At 39.8% G+C, this 21,401-nt stretch overlaps 1 protein-coding gene across 1 annotated transcript in view; it reads left to right on the forward strand.

The window, feature by feature from the left end:
- The window catches only part of LOC122548766 (piezo-type mechanosensitive ion channel component 2), a 746,345-nt gene that overhangs the window by 513,375 nt on the left and 211,569 nt on the right, over positions 1–21,401 (forward strand). Inside the window, exons 14-17 of the mRNA XM_043687533.1 lie at positions 2,267–2,378; positions 2,697–2,878; positions 13,971–14,119; positions 15,820–15,993. Of these exons, the coding sequence (XP_043543468.1) occupies positions 2,267–2,378; positions 2,697–2,878; positions 13,971–14,119; positions 15,820–15,993 (617 nt within the window). The remainder of the gene's footprint in view (positions 1–2,266; positions 2,379–2,696; positions 2,879–13,970; positions 14,120–15,819; positions 15,994–21,401) is intronic.

Consider the following 21,401-nt stretch of genomic DNA (forward strand, 5'->3'; position numbering starts at 1 on the left):
CTGCACTTCAATGCTGCACCTCGGTCTGCATCAGCAACTATCATTGTAACACTGCTGCAAGGACACTGTAAACTCAGGGGTATGCACCCAGTTCATGGACTGACCAGGCTGCATCGAAAGAAGTTCCATTTGACTTGAAACATTAACTCTGATTTCTCTCCACAGATGTTGCCAGACCTGCTGAGATTTTCCAGCAATATCTGTTTTTGTTTCAGATTCCCAGAATTCAGAGTTTTTTTTAGTTGTTTTGTATCTGCAACCTGCTTATTTGCTGTCATAGCATTGACTCACTCTGAGCCTACCTGGATGCACACAGCACTCCTGCCTTGCATTGCCTTGTCCTGACTTTTTGCATCTTTCCCCCTAAACTGGAGATATCAGGCTCACAGTATTGCTACACTGCCTTGCCATTTAGAGCAGACACAAAAGCAGGAAGCTTGGCATGGTTGTCAGCAGTCTTCAGTCAAGTTCAAGGGATATAGCCTTCAGTTAGGGGCTCTGGTATAGAAAGTCAAGCCAGTCTCTGATATCAGTCCAAGGGCTTAGACGTGGTCAGTCAGCTGCTCAGGATGTTTAGAGTCAGGATGCTCACCATATAAGAGGTGAGGAGTCAAATATCAGGCAGCCACCACCCATCTTTACTCTTTCTGTCCTATTGGGGCTGTTTTCCTTCTGGAATGAGATAGAGGCAAGTACTAAGAGTGATGAAAGTGGGTGGCACAGATGTTACGTTTGGTGCAGATGGAGATATACCACACATGAGTATGTAGACAGTGCAGAGATCATGCATGCTTAATGTTGTCAGAGGTTGGAGTCAGAAAATGTGAGTGAACGAAGGTGTTGCAGCCAATAATGAGAGTATGAGGATAAGCATAAACCTTTATGCAAGGTGGATACAGTAGCAGGGATAGAGTGAGCCTGAACTATCAGAGGTAAACTTGGTAGTGTGGATGAGCAGAGGGATCTTGGTGTCCATGTACACAGATCTCTGAAAGTTGCCACCCAGGTAAATAGTGCGGTGAGGAAGGCATATGGCGTACTGGCTTTTATTGGTAGAGGAATTGAGTTCCGGAGTCCTGAGGTCATGATGCAGTTGTATAAGACTCTGGTACGGCCGCAGGATGTTGCCTGGTATGGAAGGAAAATCGTATGAGGAAAGACTGAGGCACTTGGGGCTGTTTTCACTAGAGAAAAGAAGGTTTAGGGGTGACTTGATTGAGGTGTACAAGATGATTAGGGGGTTAGATAGGGTCGACAGTATGAACCTTTTCCCGCGTATTGAGTCGGGTATTACAAGGGGGCATAGCTTTAAATTAAGGGGGGGTAGATATAGGACTGATGTTAGGGGTAGGTTCTTCACTCAGCGAGTCGTTAGTTCATGGAATGCCCTGCCAGTAACAGTGGTGGACTCTCCCTCTTTATGGGCATTTAAGAGGGCATTGGATAGGTATATGGAGGATAGTGGGTTAGTGTAGTTTAGGTGGGCTTGGATCGGCGCAACATCGAGGGCCCAAGGGCCTGTACTGCGCTGTATTCTTCTATGTTCTATGTTCTATGTTCTATGTAAACATAGAAACATAGAAAACTAAGCATCAGGAGCAGGCCATTCAATACGGTCATGGCTGATCATCAAACCCTGTACCTATTTACTGCCCGTTACCCTTTGATCTCTTTAGACCTATAGAACTCTATGTAACTGCCACAAAAAGAGAAATTACTGAAAAACTTTAGCAGGTATGCAGCATCTGTGGAGAGAAAGCAGAGTTAAGGTTTTGAGTCCAGTTATCTTTCTTTAGAACATTTTGAAGAAGGGTCATTGGACCTAAAACATTAACTCTGCTTTCTCTCCACAGATGCTGCATACCTGCTGAGTTTTTCCAGTAATTTCTTTTTTGTTCCAAACCCATAATCTGTGCTGTCCAGAAAGTCAAGCATTGCAGACACATAAGAAAACAGTTACCCTCTCGAGATTAGACGTCATTGTGACCTGGAGGTATTTTTTCATTCCTTTACTGTCACTTGGTAAAAATTAAGATACTTCATTCTTAACTGCTTTGTTGCTGTACCTACATCATGTGGATGGTGGTGGTTCAAGGAGGTAGTTTACTACCAATAACAATTTGTCGCAAAATTCTAGCCCAAATAAAGACACGAGCTAAAATTGAAGCCAATTTTCACATTTTGGAAAGTGTAAACACATTTCTCACATCTTTGTGTGTTATTGTTCTGCTCAGAATACTGAGAATATTCATATTTTAATTGATAGATCCTGTGTGCACTGACATTCTGGTTGCTGCTACGCCAGTACATTACAGAGCACCGAGAAGCAAAAAAACTCAAGGAATCTGCCTTATCAGAAGTTAAAGTGGAGGAATTAGGTAAATCTGAATTACTTTGACATTTATCTGAGAAGCGCTTTGATGAATAACTTTTGGATGGTGCTGTCATGCAGTGTCATAAATGTCTTGATTTTCTTTGCATGAAACTGTTTAAGAAAGAACTGATAGACGTTACCTACCTGGACAGTTTTGAGACGTAGAAGATCACCTGACCTCTTGTATGCAGGTCAGGTGGTTTCTTTAAAAGGGGCCCATTCTGCTAGGATACCACTGAAGCAGTTGGGATCTAAAATTGAATTTTTGGGAATAGAAAATTGCTGTTTAAAAATTAACCCGAGTATTTACTTTCTTATTTAGATGATGGCCAACAAGGAAAAGAGATAATGAAAGTCTTAGGAACCCTGGTGATGGGAATGTTTGTCAAGTATTGGATTTACGTTTGTGGTGGAATGTTTTTCTTTGTCAGTTTTGAAGGGAAGATTGTCATGTACAAGATTATATACATGATGTTGTTTCTGTTTTGCGTCGCTCTATATCAGGTACATATTTCTTGTAGCTTTATGATAGTGCTGCATCTCATTTAAAATACAAAACTGGGTATATTACACAAGTGAGATTCTGCAGCTATGGTAGTTACTAATTTTTCTCTTCTTTAGTCAATAATCATAGAATCCATATACAGAGGAACCTCGATTATCTGAAGGACACGGGAGGGGAGTATTTTGTTCAGTTCATCGAATTCCGGATAATTGAATGCCGGATAACATAGTTTAGCCAAGCATTGGGACATTATGATCTTGTCAGATAATCTAATATTCTGATAATCGAATGCCAGATAATTGAGATTCTTCTGTAGTGCAGATAAAGGCCGTTCGGCCCATCAATTCTGCACCAACCCTCTGAAGAAGAGTATTAGACTAATATCTAACAGTTAAGCAATAAATTGTATTTTCCCCAAACTATCCCATGCTGATTGTTTTATACATGCATATTTGTTGTCAACAAAAACTGGGCAACTGTTAAAAATGAATTAAAAATAATTGCTTCTGGTATTAAGTTGCACCTTGATATGCTTTCTTTCTGTCCTCCAAATTTAAGATAGCAATATGTTATCTAGCTGGCTGTTTTAACTAGACTAACTTAAAATAGAGTTTGATTCTGCAACTTAAAAAAGTTTAGTCTTTCATATATGTATTAATTTACATCATTTAATCTGGAGGCCATCAAACTAATAAGTTAAGTCAGATATTTACTGTTGGCTAGGAATATGTTTGATTACATCAATAATTGTTAATGATTATTAATGATTAAGGATACAGTGTTGATTAATAATCAGTTAATTTGAAGTTTTCTTTTCCTTGCATATCGTCATTATACACCAGCTATTTGAATCACTGAATATACTGAAAGACAAAAAAACCCATTCAGAACTAACATATCAAGCAATAATGCTGTCATACTCTATTCTTATAGTCTGTTTCTTATCTGGTGAAATCAATAATGATAATAAAAGCATAAAATACTGCATCTTTGGACATGAAAACAGTGTAAGCATTTCAGGTCAATCACCTATCATTGGAACTGAGAAAAGTTAGAAATTTAAATAGCTATTAATAAAGTGAAAGCCCAGAGGGTAGGTAAAGAATATAAGGAAAGATCTGTGACAAGCTTAAAATGGGAATGATTAAATGACAAAAGAGTTGGTTGTGCAAGATTAAAGGAAGTGTTAATGGAATTACTACAGAGACAAACAGTTTACAGGATGTATGGGTGTGAGAGTAATGATCAGCTGCCATCAGAAAGAGAAACAATGAATTGGCCATCCTGGCAATATGCTATCCAGAGTCTCACTGCCAAATGGGGTCACGGACTGACTCCTCCCTTCACTTCCTTGACATCTGACATCTTGAAAAAATGTCCATAATACAGAGGAGGAAGTGCTGGATGCCTTGAAATGAATAAAGGTGAATAAATGCCCAGGACCTGATCAGGTGTACCCCAGAACTCTGTGGGAAGCTAGAGAAGTGATTGCTGGGCCCCTTGCTGAGATATTTGTATCATCAATAGTCACAGGTGAGGTGCCAGAAGACTGGAGGTTGGCAAACATGGTACCATTATTTAAGAAAGGTGGTAAGGAGAAGCCGATGGTAAGACTGGTGGTGGGCAAGTTGTTGGAGGGAATCCTGAGGGACAGCATTTGCATGTATTTGGAAAGGCAAGGAGAGATGAGGGATATTCAACATGGCTCAGTGCATGGGAAATCATGTCTCACAAACTTGATTGAGTTTTTTGAAAAAGTAACAAAGAAGATTGATGATGGCAGACTGGTGACTTCAGTAAGGTGTTCGACAAGGTTCCCCATGGGAGACTGGTTAGCAAGGTTAGATCTCATGGAATACAGGGAGAACTAGCCATTTGGATACAGAACCTTTTCAAAGGTACACAGAGGGTGGTGGTGGAGAGTTGCTTTTCAGACTGGAGACCTGTGACCAGTGGAGTGCCACAAGGATCCGTGCTGGGTCCACTGCTTTTCGTCATTTATATAAATGTCTTGGATATGAGCATAGGAGGTATGGTTAGTAAATTTGCAGATGACACCAAAATTAGAGGTGTAGTGGACGGCGAAGAAGGCTACCTCAGATTACAATGGGATCTTGATCAGATGGACCAATGGGCTGAGGAGTGGCAGATTGAGTTTAATTTAGATAAATGTGAGGTGTTGCATCTTGGGAAAGCAAATCTTAGCAGGACTTATACACTTAATGGTAAGGTCCAAGGGAGTGTTGCTGAACAAAGAGATCTTGGAGTGCAGGTTTGTAGCTCCTTGAAAGTGGAGTCGCAGATAGATAGGATAGTGAAGAAGGTGTTTGATATGCTTTCCTTAATTGGTCAGAGCATTGAGTATAGGATTTGGGAGGTCATGTTGTAGCTGTACAGGACATTGGTTAGGCCATTTTTTGGAATATTGTGTGCAATTCTGGTCTTCTTCCTATTGGAAGGATAGAACAACGAAGAAAGAACAAAGAAAGTTTCCAGCCCATGAACAGGCTCTTCAGCCCTCCAAGCCTGAGCCGATCCAAATGTACTGTCTTAAACCTTTTGGTCAATTCCTAAGCATCTGTATCCCTCTACTCCCCACGTACTCATGCATTTATCCAAAAGCATCTTAAATGAATCTCCCGTGCCTGCCTCGACCACCTCTGCTGGCAACGCATTCCAAACGCCCACCACAATTTCAACATTTAAAAGTCATCTGGATGGGTGTATAAATAGGAAGGGTTTAGAGGGATATGGGCCAAGTCCTGGCAAATGAGACTAGATAAGGTTAGGATATCTGGTTGGCATGGACGAGTTGGACCAAAGGGTCTGTTTCCATGCTGTACATCTCTCTGACCTTATGACTCTGTCTCTGTTTCCATTTCTAGGCATAGGCTGGCCACCCATATCGATTAAATACCCACAAACCTCCACTGTTACTTGAACTATATACATCCTCACATCCTTTCTATAAGGACACCATTTCATTCTCCCAGTTTCTCCATCTCCATCGCATCTGTTCTGATAATGCCACCTTCCACCGGGCACTTAAGAGATGTTGCCATTTATCCTGAACAGAGGATTTCTGCTATCATGGTTGACAGGGCAGCAGTCCAACCCATTTCCATGTTTAATGCCCTCATCCCTACTCTTCCCTCCCACAACAACAATAGAGTCCCACAGGTCCTCACTTTCCACCTCACCAGCTTCCAATTCCAAGAGATCATAAGCCACCATTTTTGCCACCTCCAGCGGGATGCAACCACCAGACACATTTTCACTCCCTGCATCACCCCTGTACGGATCTGTTCCCTCTGGGAAACCTTGGTCCACTTCTCCTCTGCTCCCACGCTCTCCCCACATGCCCATTTCACCTTCCCATACAATTGCAGATGGTGCAACATTTGCCCATTTACTTTCTCCCTCCTCATTGTCCAAGCACCCAGACAGACCTCCCAGGTGAAGCAGTAATTTACCTGCACTTCACTCCATTTACTCTGCTGTATTTATGCTCTCAATGCAGTCTCCTCTACATTGAGAAGACAAAACATAGACTGGGTGACCGTTTTGTGGAACACCTATGTTCTATCCATGAAAATGTTACTGAGGTTCCATAAATTATTTGGATGAAGGAGCTGAGGGAACAAAGATAGGAAAAATTAGGATCTGGGGGCCCAGCCTCAGGTGAAGCGATGATACTTTACAACTGAGATGAGGAATTTCTTCAACCAGAGAGTGGTGACTCTGGAACACCATGCCGTAGACACCTGTGGAGGTCAAATCAATTAGTGTACTTAAGACAGATACATAGGTTCTTGATTAATAAGGGGATCAAGAGTCATGAGAAGGCAAAAGAATTGGATTGAGAAACTGATCAGCCATGATCAAATGTCAGAGCAGACTCAATGGGCTGAATGGCCTAATTCTGTTTCTATATCTGATGGTCTTCTAGCCTTTAAGTGATCATGCTGATTCAGGTGGCAATTAGGAAGGCAATACAATGTTAGCGTTCATTTTGAGAGGGCTAGAACACAAGAACAGGGATGTACTGCTGAGGCTGTATAAGACGCTGGTCAGACCATATTTGAAATGTACTGAGCAATTTTGAGCCCTGTATTGGAAGAAGCATATGCTGGCCTTGGAGGGAGACTAGAGGATTGAAGGGCTTGTCATATGAACAGCATTTATGAATCTGGGTTCTATTCTTAATGGAGTTTAGAAGGATTAGGGGATATCTAATTGAGATTTACAGAATACTGAGAGGTCTTGATTGAGTCGATATGGAAAGGTCCTTTCCACTTGTAGGAGAGACAAGGGTCGACGGGGACAATTTCAGAGTGAAGGGACAATCATTTAGAATTGAGATGAAGTAAAGTTTCTTCACTCAGAAGGTAATGTAGGCTCTGGAGGCCAATTATTGAATGTCTTTAAGACAGAGACAGATAGCTTTGTCAACCTCATTCTTTGCCTTGACCCCCTTACTAATCAAGAACCTATCAGCCATAATTGAATGGCAAAGCAACCCAAAGGGCCAAATGGCCTGATTTTGCTCCTATATCTTATGGTTTATCAGGAGGAAAATGTTACATTATGAGGAGAAGCTAGCTAGGAATGTAAAAATGGATAAGAGTTTCTACAGATATTTAAAAAGAAAAACATAAGTAATAAAGCAGTCACAATGGGGGAGTTTAAATACCCAAATATTACCTGGAATAGTTTAGTTTGCAAGTTATGAAGTAAACATGTTTTTAAAATTGCATACAAAAAAGCATTTTAGTCTGTACATAGAAAGGCGAACAACGGAAAGGCAGTTCTGGATCTAACATTTAGAAATGAGCATGGGCAGATGGAAGATGTATCAGTAGAGGAGCATTTTGGAAATAGTGACCATAACTTAGTTATACTTAGAATCATAATGAAAAGGGTAATAATGGCCAGGTATAAAAATTCAAAAATGTCAAAAGGCTAATTTTACTAAGATAAGAGACGATATACGCTAAATTGACGAGGAGAGGTCTTTGTAGATAAAACTGTGTCAGTACATAGGAGACAATGAAAGAGGAAGTAGCTAGAGTCCAGGGCAAATATGTTCCTAAGACAAGAGGTAGATCCAAAACTGAAACAAGTGAAACCTATGGCAGATATCGAGGGCACGAGTTGGCAGAGAAGTATAAACTGGAATAACAGAAAGTAGGAAGGCCAAAAAATGAATAAAAGCATTTCAGTGTGCAGAACAAAGGAAAATCCAAAAGGTTTTCTTAAACATATAAAGATCAAGAGATTAACCAAAAAAAAAGTAGGGTCTATTAAGATCCATAGAGGCAATGTGTGCTATAACATAACACTTATGTGCAGAAGCCAGTCATTTGCACCATTAAGTTTCCTCTGCCATTCAATGAAATCCTAGCTAATCTGAGAAACCTCAACTCCACTTTCCAGCCCATTGCTTCTTAACTCTTTATGTCCTTACTGATTAAAAATCTGTCTATATTAGTCTTGATCATTTTTTTTTGAGTCCTACAGCACAGAGGCCTTTGGCCATAACTGGTCCATGCCCAAAATGTCTTTCCACATTAACCCCATTTCCCTGAACTTGGTCCATATCCTTCTAATCCTTTCCTATCCATGTATTTGTCCAAATGCATTTTAACTGAGGGACAGGATGTACATGTATTTGGAAAGGCAAGGACTGATTAGGGATAGTCAACATGGCTTTGTGCGTGGGAAATCATGTCTCACAAACTTGATTTAGTTTTTTGTAAAAGTTACAAAGAGAATTTATGAGGGCAGAGTGGTAGACATGAGCAATATAGATTTCAGTAAGGCATTTGACAAGGTTCCCCATGGGAGACTAGTTGGCAAAGTTAGATCTCATAGAATACAGGAAGAACTAGCCGTTTGGGTACAGAACTGGCTCGAAGATAGAAGACAGAGGGTGGTGGTGGAGGGTTGTTTTTCAGACTGGAGGCTTATGACCAGTGAAGTGCCACAAGGATTGGTGCTGGGTCCACTACTTCTCATCATTAATGTAAATGATTTGGATGTGAGCATAAGAGGTATTGTTAGTAAGTTTGCAGATGACACCAAAGTTGGAGGTATAGCCAACAGCGAAGAAGGTTATCTCAGATTACAACAGGATCTTGATCAGATGGACCAGTGGGCTGAGAAGTGGCAGATGGAGTTTAATTTAGATAAATGTGAGGTGCTGCATTATGGGTAAACAAATCTTAGCAGGACTTATACGCTTAATGGTGAGGTCCTCGGGCGTGTGGCTGAACAAAGAGACCTTGGAGTGCAGGTTCACAGTTCCTTGACAGTGGAGTCACGGGTAACTAAGATAGTGAAGAAGATGCTTGGTATGCTTCCTTTATTGGTCAGAGCATTGAGGTTTCACAACATCTTTCCGATAGGAAAGAGACCAGAATTGCACATAATATTCCAACAGTGGCCTAATCAGTGTCCTATAGAGCCACAACACGACCTCCTAACTCCTGTATTCAATACTTGTTGTTTCTATTCTGAATGATACTATGACTACTATATTCAGGCAAGCATCATTCCTCATGGCCCTGCCCTGATTTTTCAGAGTATACCTGCATGGCTTGATATTAATCAGCTAACTATGATTGACAGTTACCAGTTCATGCTGTATCTTCATGCCAACTATTGTCCAAACAATCAACACCTTCTTCTCATTGTGTATAAATTGTTATTTCCTACCTTTTGGTATCTTCTGTCCTCGTCATGAAATGCCAGACCATAAGTCAATGATTTAAAGGTTTTTCCTAGAAATTAATCTCCTATAGGCCCAAACTCAATTTTTATCAATTTCCCCATGAGCTAAAAGAACAAACACTCTAAGGAGCTACTTTGTTGGCTCTTTAATTTCCCTTGCTACTTCCACAATATATGGATGACCTGTTTGGAAAGCCACAATGTGATGGTATACAAATAATTTAATTCTGTTATCTGATGTATTTTCTAGCCATAGTACTGGGTAAGTAGTTTGTCACAGTTGCCCTACTTTGCTGTATTTGGTAGAGAGTAGAAGTAAAATTTTAAACATCAGTGAATGAAACTAATTAAAAGGCAATCACATTCATTAAGATCTTATTCATATGTTTTACCTTAATTTCAATATACCGGTGCTACCTATCCTTCGGAGGCATTATCTTGTATCCCATCTGCTAAAGGGACAGACAACACAAAATAAACAACATGCAAAGTATTGCAAAATTTGACCATGGAAAAATCAGCCAAGATCAGTTTATTATGCTATGATCAATAACAATGTGCTGGGATACTGTGATACCAAAGACCATTATAGAACATAAAACAGTACAGAACAGGTACGGGCCCTTCAGCCCATAATGTTGTGCCGAACATGACACCAAATTAAACTAGTCCCTTCTGTCTGCCCTTGGTCCATATCTCTCCATTCCTTGCATATTCATATGCTTGTCTAAAAGTCCCCTAAACTGTCCTATCATGCTCCACCACTATCCGTGACAGCATGTTCCAGACTCCTATCACTCTATGAGTAAAAAAGTTGCCTCTCACAATTTCTTTGAATTTCTCCCCTCTCACCTTAAATACTACACAACACCAGGTTATAGTCCAACAGGTTTAATTGGAAGCAAACTAGCTTTCGGAGCGCCGCTCCTTCATCAGGTAGTGATGGAGCGGCGCTCCGAAAGCTAGTGTGCTTCCAGTTAAACCTGTTGGACTATAACCTAGTGTTGTGTGATTTTTAACTTTGTACACCCCAGTCCAACACCGGCATCTCCACATCATGACCTTAAATACGTGCAGCCTACTATGTGATATTTCAACTCTGGGAAAAAGATTTTGACTATCAAACCTATCTATGCATCTCACAATTTTATCAACTTCTATCAAGTCTCCCCTCAGCCTCTGCCATTCCAGAGAAAACAATCTGAGTTCTTCTAGCCTCTTCTTATAGCTTATACCCTCTAATCCAGGCAGCATCCTGGTAAACCTCTTCTGCACCCTCTCCAAAGCCTCCACATCCTTCCTGTAATGTGGAGACCAGAATTGAATGCAAGACTGTAAGTAAATTCTTGGCCTAACCAAATTCTTATAAAGCTGTAACATGACATCCTGACTCACGGAGCTAGAGACTTGAACTGTAAGATCCATCTGTGTACATCAATTATGTTCTTTGTCCTGCCATTAACTGTATACTTTCCCATTTGATCTCCCAAAGTGCAGCACCTCTCACTTGCCCAGATTAAACTCCATCTGCCATTTCTCCACCCATGTCTACAGCAGATCTATATCCCACTGTATCATTTGACAACCTTCATCACTATCCATAACTGCACAGATCTTTGTATCATCTGCAAACTTACAAACCCACTCATTTACAATTTCATCCAAGTCATAGAGTCATAGAGATGTATAGCATGGAAACAGACCCTTCGGTTCAACCTGTCCATGCCGACCAGATATCCCAACCCAATCTAGTCTCACCTGCCAGCATGGATAGGATAAATAGACAAACTATCTACCTGCAACTTCATTTCCTGAAGAAGGGCTTATGCCCGAAACGTCGATTCTCCTGTTCCCTGGATGCTGCCTGACCTGCTGCGCTGTTCCAGCAACACATTTTCAGCTCTGATCTCCAGCATCTGCAGACCTCACTTTCTCCTCACCTGCCAGCACCTGACCCATATCCCTCCAAACCCTTCCTATTCATATACCCATTCAAATACCTCTTAAATGTTGCAATTGTACCAGCCTACACCATATCCTCTGGCAGCTCATTCCATACATGTACCACCCTCTGCGTGAAAAAGTTGCCTCTTAGGTCTTTTTTATATCTTTCCTCTCTCACCCTGAACCTATGCCCTCTAGTTCTGGACTCCCCGACCCCAGGGAAAAGACTTTGTCTATTTATCCTATCCATGCCCCTCATAATTTTGTAAATCTCTATAAGGTCACTCCTCAGCCTCCGACACTCCAGGGAAAACAGCCCCAGCCTGTTCAGCCTCTTCCTATCGCTCAAATTTTCCAACCTGGCAACATCCTTGTAAATCTTTTCTGAACCTTTTCAAGTTTCACAACATCTTTCCAATAGGAAGGAGGCCAGAGTTGCACGCAATATTCCAACAGTGGCCTAACCAATGTCCTGTACAGCCGCAACATGACCTCCGAACTCCTGTACTCAATACTCTGACCAATAAAGGAAAGCATACCAAACGCCTTCTTCACTATCCTATCTACCTGCAACTCCACTTTCAAGGAGCTATGAACCTGCACTCCAAGGTCTCTTTGTTCAACAACACTCCCGAGGACCTTACCATTAAGTGTATAAGTCCTGCTAAGATTTGCTTTCCCAAAATGCAGCACCTCGCATTTATCTGAATTAAACTCCATCTGCCACCTCTCAGCCCAATGGCCCATCTGATCCAGATCCTGTTGTAATGTGAGGTAACCCTCTTCACTGTCCACTACACCTCCAATTTTGGTGTCATCTGCAAACTTACTAACTGTATCTCACAAACAGCATAGGTCGCAGTACAGGTCCCTGCAGAACACCACTAGTCATGGACCTCCAGCCAGAAAAACACACTTTCACCAGTACTTCTATGGACAAACCAATTCTGAATCCAAGCGGCCAAGTCACTGTGGACCCCATGCATCTTCTCAATGAGCCTACCATGAGGAACCTTGTAGAAAGCCTTACTAAAATCTATGTATACAACATCCACTGCTCTACCCTCCTCGATCACCTTCATCACTTCCTCAAAAACTTCAATCACGTTGGAAAGATATGACCTGCCCCACACAAAGCCATGCTGACTGTCCCTAATTAGACCATGCTTTTCCAAGTGCACATCAATCCTATTGCTAAGAATTCTCTCCAATAACTTCCCAACCACTGATGTGAGACTCACTGGTCTATAGTTTCCTGAATTATCCCTATTTCTCTTCTTGAGCAGATAAACAACACGAGCTTCTTGCCAGGACCTCTCCAGTGGCTAGATGGGATATAAAGATCTTGGTCAAGGCTCATCATGTAATTACTCTAAGTCAAATTGGCTAATGAAAGGCAGATACAATTGAACAATAATCCATGTGGTAAATTTAGTTACGATAATGTAATTGATGCTAAATGTTGTAAACTGTATAACGAAGTAGATCACTTGCAGAGAAGAGTGGCTATGTGTATTTTATAGAGATAAGTAGTCCATAGTAGTTCTATTGTCATTCACAGTTAATTATTTATAAATTATTTATGATGTACGCTTCTGACTGCAGGCAGTAGTGATTTTATTGCAAAAGTAAGTAATTGATTATGAAGTGCTCTACATATTCTTGAAGACATGAGCAGCCATAATACAAGTTCTGGTAATTTTGCAATCTGAAATAAAATGATGCAAGCACGAATTTCTCTGTGTTAATTTTACTGCATGTACAAGAAGACCAAGTAACTAAGCCTTAAATAAAGGGCCTGGCCACTAACTGAAATGGGCAGATATAATTAAGGTTTCCCTAAAGTAAAACATGTAGAAAAGGATGAATTTTAATGCGTTCAGACAATGACCTGAACTACCAGTGAAAATTAATCAATGGCAAAAATCCTCTGTTGTGTTGAATGCACTGTAATCTGTCAAATGTACAATATGACCTACTACTGCATATCAGTGCATTTGAAATTTGACCCTTTTTGTCACATTGCACTGAACATTCAGTTTTTTCCTGTTCATGACATGAAAGCACAAGGGCAATTAAGAATTCACAATAAATGCTAGCCTTGACAGTGACACCTACAAAGCATTAATGAATGTAAAGAAAAGCAATATTAAGAATTATTTCATTGTTTAACAAGCCCACTGGGAAGGTGCAATCAGAAAATCTGAGATATTACTTTGTGAATGGGATAACTTAGGAGAAGTGTTACATCGCAAAATTACAGCTACTGTACCACTTGATTGTTACACACTGCATTTAAGATTTATTTTAGAGGCTGATGTAAGGGGATACAATGAATTTACATCTTATAGTTAGCTAAGTTTTATAATCCAATGATAGTTTACTATTTTGTATTCATAGAGACATTTTTTTCAGGTGCACTATGATTGGTGGCGGCGGATTCTGAAATATTTTTGGATTATTGTTGTTTCCTATACTATGCTGGTCTTGATCCTTGTGTACACCTATCAGTTTAAGTCATTCCCAGATCTGTGGCAAAATATGACAGGAATGGATATTGAAAAGTAAGTAACCAAAACAAAAACAGAAGGTATTTGGACAACAGCCTAAAATTGTGTCTTATTTTATCTCAAATGGCTGTTAATTTCAGAAATACATTATAATCAATCAGGTAAGTGCACAGATTTATTTAGTTGTGTGGATCTGTACGTTACGTTGGATATGATATTTAATAATACAGAACAACCTTGGTTATCCAAACATCAATTACCTGAATTTTGAATTATCCAAACAAGATCACAATGTCCCTGAACATGCATTTCAATTGAAGTAGGAAAATTATATTCCTCATCCATTTAATACTTCATTTTGTAAATTTGAACAGGAATATAGATATAAGTATGCTTTAATAAATAATTAACTTCAAATATATATTCGAGACGTTAGAGTTAAGTCTTACACTTTTTATAAAAAGGCTTTCCAATACTTATTCTCCCTGAGGCCAAAGGTTTGTGACTGTTAACAAAAAAGAACAACGTATGTGCAAGCCCGAATTGTGCGCTCTACCAGCAAGATTCCCTCTCAACATTGACTCGCTCCATTTTGCAAATCCAACAATTTTTTTTCTCAGCTCATTCTCTGGAGAGTTAAGTCAAGAAATGTGCTCGCACTTTCCATTTCCTTTGCTTTTTTCCTCCCATTATCCCATGACGACTCTTTTTTTCCAAACAAAAAGTAGTTCAATATCTTTCAGCTGACAAGAAAATTTAATGTAACATTTTTTGATGCGGAACAGCAAGTTGTAGTGAGTTAGCACACGTGAAAATAAATAGGAATAAAAATTGGCAAGAGGAAACACAAGGAAAACATTAACTCCCTAAAAATATTGTTGAGAGGACAGAAACTGAAGTCAGCGAAAAAAATCTTCCCCCTCTCTCGTGTGCCCCCTGTATTTTTCACCTCTCTCTGTAAGGGCTCGGCGGTCACTGAGGAGGCAGGGACAACACCGGGTTAGTCTGGACGGTGGGACGACACTGAACAGAAAGATGCCGGCTGCTGTCAAGGTCCGGGATAAAACCAAAGAATATGTCAGCAAAAGATTTCACAGACTCCAGTCAAACTCTAGCGAAAAAGTGATTTTATTTGTAAAATATCATGAATTTTTAAGCAATGTCCAGTGTTTGTACACATTTTGTCAATTGAATGAAATAAAAACTCTGTAAACATACTTTTTTATATAATTAAGTTCAGTATCGCTTCCTTTGTTTATGATCAGATCAGTTGTCCGAACAATCAGTTATTTGAATAAAATACTCCTTGCCCTTCTCGTTTGGAATATTGTGGTTGTTCTGTACTGCAAAGAATAAGAAAGGTCGCTCCAACTTCTCAGTACAATTTGAACAAGTAATAAATGTTAGCTTGCCAGCAATATCCACATGCTGAGAATGAAGTTAATAGAAGATGCAAACCTGTAAACAGTAATAATTGTTACAAATCAAAGTGCCAAATTGAATATGTTTCATGTGTAGTATGCGTTGTATATAGTTTCATGTGTATTATGATTCAAGGAAACATGATTTTTTTTTAAAATTGTTACCGCGTATGTAGACAATGATAAGTAAATAAATACATATCTTTTACTGTACATCAATGAAAATTAGCACTCCATTCTATAATTAGAAACAATTATTATGGTTGGAACTGCTGATTTTAGTCAGAACATGATTTCAAAACCTTATGCCTTATGTTATTCTTTCTGTTAAAGATTGAAGGATCTTGGATTAGAACAGTTCTCCGTTACAGATCTATTTACTAGCATTTTCATCCCAACATCGTTCTTGCTGGTCTGTATACTACATCTGCATTATTTCCATGATCGGTTTCTCGAGCTCACTGATCTAAAAGCTGTTACCAGCAAACAGGAAAGCAGCATCTACAGGTAAGAAACAAACTCAAACATTTTGACAAGTCAGTAATTAGGGCTGAATATTTCTTGATCTGTGACTTTAGTAACATATCCTGACATTGTTGTTCTAAATATATGTCATACATTAATCATAAGTATCTAAATAATTTTAGCCATCTTTGATTTCTTAAGATTTAAACCATAATAAAATATTATTGCTTCTTATCATTTTACATGTTAAAGTTATTGAAATAAAAAGGCTTAGTGGACAGGGTTATATTGTCCTTTCAGCACTTGGGTATAAACCTAATGAGCTGGAAATGTGTTGCTGGAAAAGCGCAGCAGGTCAGGCAGCATCCAGGGAACAGGAGAATCGACGTTTCGGGCATAAGCCCTTCTTCAGGAATCCTGAAGAAGGGCTTATGCCCGAAACGTCGATTCTCCTGTTCCCTGGATGCTGCCTGACCTGCTGCGCTTTTCCAGCAACACATTTCCAGCTCTGATCTCCAGCATCTGCAGACCTCACTTTCTCCTATAAACCTAATGAATTGAACCATTCAGCTCTGGTAGAATCCCTATAATTTATGTATTTTTGATTTCAATGCAATGAAAATTAGACAGGTGCTTCAATGGTCAGAAGATGAAGGTAAAAATAACTCTTACATACTAAATGTAATTTGGAAACAAAATATGTTATATTTATGACTCGCGGTCAAAAAATATATAATCATAGATCAAAAGTAGATCGTTTGGCCCATTGAGCCAGCCTACCATTCAATATAAGTGACTGCTCTTCTATCTCAGCACCATATTCCTGCTCTCTCTCTATACTCCTAGAGTCCTTTAGTATGAAATCCTTTGGGTGACATGGAGGCTCAATGATTAGCACTGTTGCCTCACAGCACCAGGGACCGGGTTCGATTTCACCCTCAGGCAACTGTGTGGAGTTTGCGCCTTCTCCCCATGTCTGAGTAGGTTTCCTCCAGGTGCTTCAGTTTCCTCCCACAGTCCAAAGATGTGCAGGTTAGGTGGATTGGATAAGAGAAATGCAGGGTTACAGATATAGGGTAGGGGGTTGGGGATGGATTGGATGCCCTTTGGAGGGTCAGTGTGGACTCGATGGGTTGAATAACCTGCTTCCACGCTGTAAGGATTCTATGGACTATGATTAGCCTAACATTGATCTTTCTGGGCTCTTGTAATTGAGCGTATTTATTAGAAATATATGCTTTGTATTAATAGAAAATGACTAAATATTTGAGCCATTTTTAACTACTTAAGATCTGAGCAGATAATTATGATCAATTAATTCATGTATTGCACCATGCACAAAGAGATAGTATTCAATACATTGAGATAAATTTTTAGTCCAATCTGAACAGGAGGCAATGTGATGTAGTGGTACGGTCACTGGACTGGTAATCCAGATTCTAGGTTAGTCTTCTGGGAAAATAAAAACAGAAAGTCACTGGAGAAACTCAGCAGGCCTTGTCTGTGGAGAGAGAATCAGAGCTAACATTCAAGTTTGATTCAGAATTGGAAGAGACTAGAATTGGTGATTTTTTTGCATAAAAAAATTCCACCCTTTTAAATTTTGAAGTTCTGAGGAGAGTTGAGAGTCATATCACAGATGCTGCCAGACCATCTGAATTTCTCTAGCACTTGCTGTATTTTTAATGCCCTGGGGAAGTGTTCTTGATCCATATAAATGATTTGAATGTGAATATAGGAAGCATGGTTAGGAAATTTGTAGATGACACCGAAATAGTTGGTGTAGTGGACAGTGAAGAAGATCTTCTCAGAGTCCAATTGCACCTTGATCAGATGGGCCAATGGGCTGAGGATTGGCAGATGGAGTTTAATTTAGATAAACGTGAGGTGTTGTATTTTGCAAAGACAAATCTTATACAATTAATGGTAGGGCCCTGGAGAGTGTTGGCGAACAAAGAGACCTAGGGGTACAGATGCATTGGTTCTTGAGAGTGGAGTTGCAGGTAGACAGGGTTGTGAAAAAGGCATTTAACATGCTTGCCTTCATTGTTCAGTGCATTGAGTATAGGAATTGGGATGTCATGATATGACTGTACAGGACATCAGTAAGGCCACTTTTAGAATACTGTATACAGTTCTGGTTTCCCTCCCATAGGAAGGATTTTGTTAAACTTGAGAGAATGCAGAAAAGATTTACAGGGATATTGCCAGGGTTGGAGGGCTTGAGCTATAGGGAGAGGCTGAATAGGTTGGGGCTTTTTTTTCCCTGGAGCGTTGGAAGCTGAGAGGTGACCTTATAGAGGTTTATAAAATCATGAGGGGCATAGATCAATAACCAAGGTCTTTTTCCTCCGGTGGGGGAGTCCAGAAGTAGAGAGCATAGGTTTAAGATGAGAGAGAGAAAAAGATTTAACAAGGACCTGAGGGGCAGCTTTTCATGCAGAGGGTGGTGTGTGTATTGAACGAGTTGCCAGAGGAAGTGGTGGAGGTGGTACAATCAGAATATTACAAGGCATCTGGATGGGTTGCACACAAAAGATATTTAGCGGGATATGGGCCAAATGTTGGCAAATGAAACTAAGTCAGACTGTGAGGATTCACCTCACTTTTCAACCAGTATTTTACTGAATATTAATGAGAGAAACCCTGTGATACATGGTCTGAATTATGGGAATGACCTGGGTTAGTGAATCACCTGTCAGTAGAGGAACATTTAGGGGACAGTGTATAGATTTATATGTTTTACATTAACTACGAAAAAAGACAAAATGCAATACAGGGTAAAAATAATTTACAGTGGGAGGGCCATTTTCAATCAGGTGAGAATGAATCCATTTCAACTAACAAAAGAGTCAATATAAATTACAATGTCCAATTCTAAATGGGCTACAGGAGCAAAGGAAACCAGGATATACGCATAATAGTCTTTAAGCCTGGTAGGGCAGGCTAGGAAAGTGGTCAATAAAGGTTGTGGGATCTTTGGCTTATAAGTAATATATAGAGTACAAAAACAAGTTATTTATATTGGTGCAGCCTTAATTCTGAGCTCCTCACTTTAAAGAAGACTAGAGAAAATGTAGAAAAGATTCATCAGTGGTTCCAGGGATGACAAACTTCAGTTGCATGGATTGATTAAATAAATTGTACACCTTTGATTTGGAGATGTTTAGAGAAGATTTATAAGTGTGTAAGAGATGCAATGTACCTTTCAAAGACATTCTCTTGATATCATTACATGCTATTATAATGGCATATGACCTGGCAGTATAAAGGTTTCAGTCTCCAACTTACTGGCACCACTTACAGCATGACATGTTAAGACAACTGTGTTACAGTTTGTAACTGAATTGCTTAATACTTGGGCTTATACTGCAGTGGGAGAAAGTAAGGACTGCAGATGTTGGAGATCAGAGTCAAAGAGTGTGGTGCTGGAAAAGCACAGCCAGTCAGGCAGCATCTCTTGCTCCTTAGATGGTGCCTGACCAGTTGTACATTTCCAGCACACACTCATATACTGCAGTACCTGGAACCAGGTTGAAACTTTATTGCTGGAACAGCACAGCAGGTTAGGCAGCATCCAGGGAACAGGAGATTCGACGTTTCGGGCACAGGCCCCTCTTCAGGAAACACACAGGAGCTGTAATGAAAGTTCATTGAATTATTCAGTACTACATTATTAACATGTGGTTGTTATTTAATGGGAGCTAATGTAATATTGCCTCATCATGTATAAGTACCATATTGAAGATTAAAAACCCATTACTTCATCTATAGCAGATCATGAGGGCAGAATGGATCTTTTTTGACAGCAGTGCAAAAACCATTTGTTTTTCTTTATCTTTATTGTAATTGTGGATTGAAATGAAAAAGAATTGTTTTTAAAAAACACTAATGCTAAATAATTTCTGTAGCTTCTAAAAGGAAGTAACTTGATACACATATAAGTACTGTTTACGCAGCTGCTGTTCAATCAGTAGTCTACTAAAAATGAAGACAGGTTATGTGCTGTGTATAAGTAGTAATTCAGACTTCCAGCATCTATATGATTGATTCCTAGGTGGTTGAACAGCTTGGGGCTGTGAACAAGATTGGGAGAAGCCATCAGATCGCCAGAAGTGCAGGAACTATTTTCTGTAGTAAAAATTAAACCTGAAGAAAACCCATTTATTTTTCCTTCAGTTGCTATCAGCTATAACTTTTAGTGAATAAGTCAGAGATCTTTTTTAAGTGCAATCCAATCATCTTGTCCCTCCTGCAAACAATTGAAAATATTGAGAGAAGGATTATTGAGAAGCAACATTCTGATTAGCACAAGAATCAGCTCATCAAATCCTGAAAACGGGGACCAGTTTACTGCTTTCCTAGTTTTTCCCTCTGCCTATGATACTGATGTGTTTTCCTCCTGTCTGGGTCTGACTGCAGACTGTAAAGAGGGTCTTTACAAGGGCTTTTAAGTTTTAATTATTAGAGTTATGTGCTGGTGGTTTATAATTGTTTACATAAAACTAAAGTCTATTTATAATAAATATTCATTCTTGTTAAGTACAGCAACTTGTGATGCTTTCTGTCGACTCGGGTCTAAAGGACAGGTTAATTGGGCTTTCTGTTCTTTTTAAAATCTTTCCTTTTCGTGATGACCCTGTGCATTCATGGAGCTTGATTCTCAGAGCATTATCCCAGTGAGGCATGACAACTGCAATAACTGTTTGTAAAAGACTACAGATTTCATTTGCAGATGCTTGGAATGTTCACTGAAGATTAGGTTGTTTTGCACGTGAAAGCATTTGGAAGATTAACAGCGCAGGTTTATGTGAGTACGGATCTGCAAATGAAATAGCCAGGAGTCATACTTAACTCTTCAAGTTTAAGTTCTACCCAACCAGAGGTCCTGTACCTCCATTTAAAAAGGCCTAGTATCAGCCTGCTTCCCAATTTGAAAGTTAAGATACTGCAGTCAAAGATTGTTGTACGTCATTAGAAGTAAGGTAAAAGTAAAGTAACCATAGTCCCAGAGGGCCACAGGCTGCTGTCTCATTAGAATGAGATGACTGATGGTGAGAGATGAGGTTGAGTAGCCAGAATCTTCATGATAACTTCAGTAAAACAGTCAAATGCTACATTCAATGTATGGGAAAAATGACCTCTTAATACTACAAAGTGATTTTCTTAACTCAGGAAAACTACTTTTGTACAAAGGCTGGTTAGTTCTGCCATTTTTTCTGAGCAGTCCTCTCACTTGGCTGAACTGAAATGTGGAGAAAGTGAGGATTGTGGATCCTGGAGTCAGAGTCGAAGAGTTTGGTGCTGGAAAAGTACAACTGGTCAGGCAGCATCCGAGGAGCAGGAGAGTCAACGTTTCGAGCATAAACTCTTCATCAGGAATGAGGGGGCTGCCCAAGGGGGCTGAGAGATAAATGGGAAGGGGATGGGGGTGGGGCTGGGGATCGGGG

The sequence above is a fragment of the Chiloscyllium plagiosum genome, chromosome 4, assembly GCF_004010195.1.
Source record: "Chiloscyllium plagiosum isolate BGI_BamShark_2017 chromosome 4, ASM401019v2, whole genome shotgun sequence".
Lineage (NCBI taxonomy): Eukaryota > Metazoa > Chordata > Chondrichthyes > Orectolobiformes > Hemiscylliidae > Chiloscyllium > Chiloscyllium plagiosum.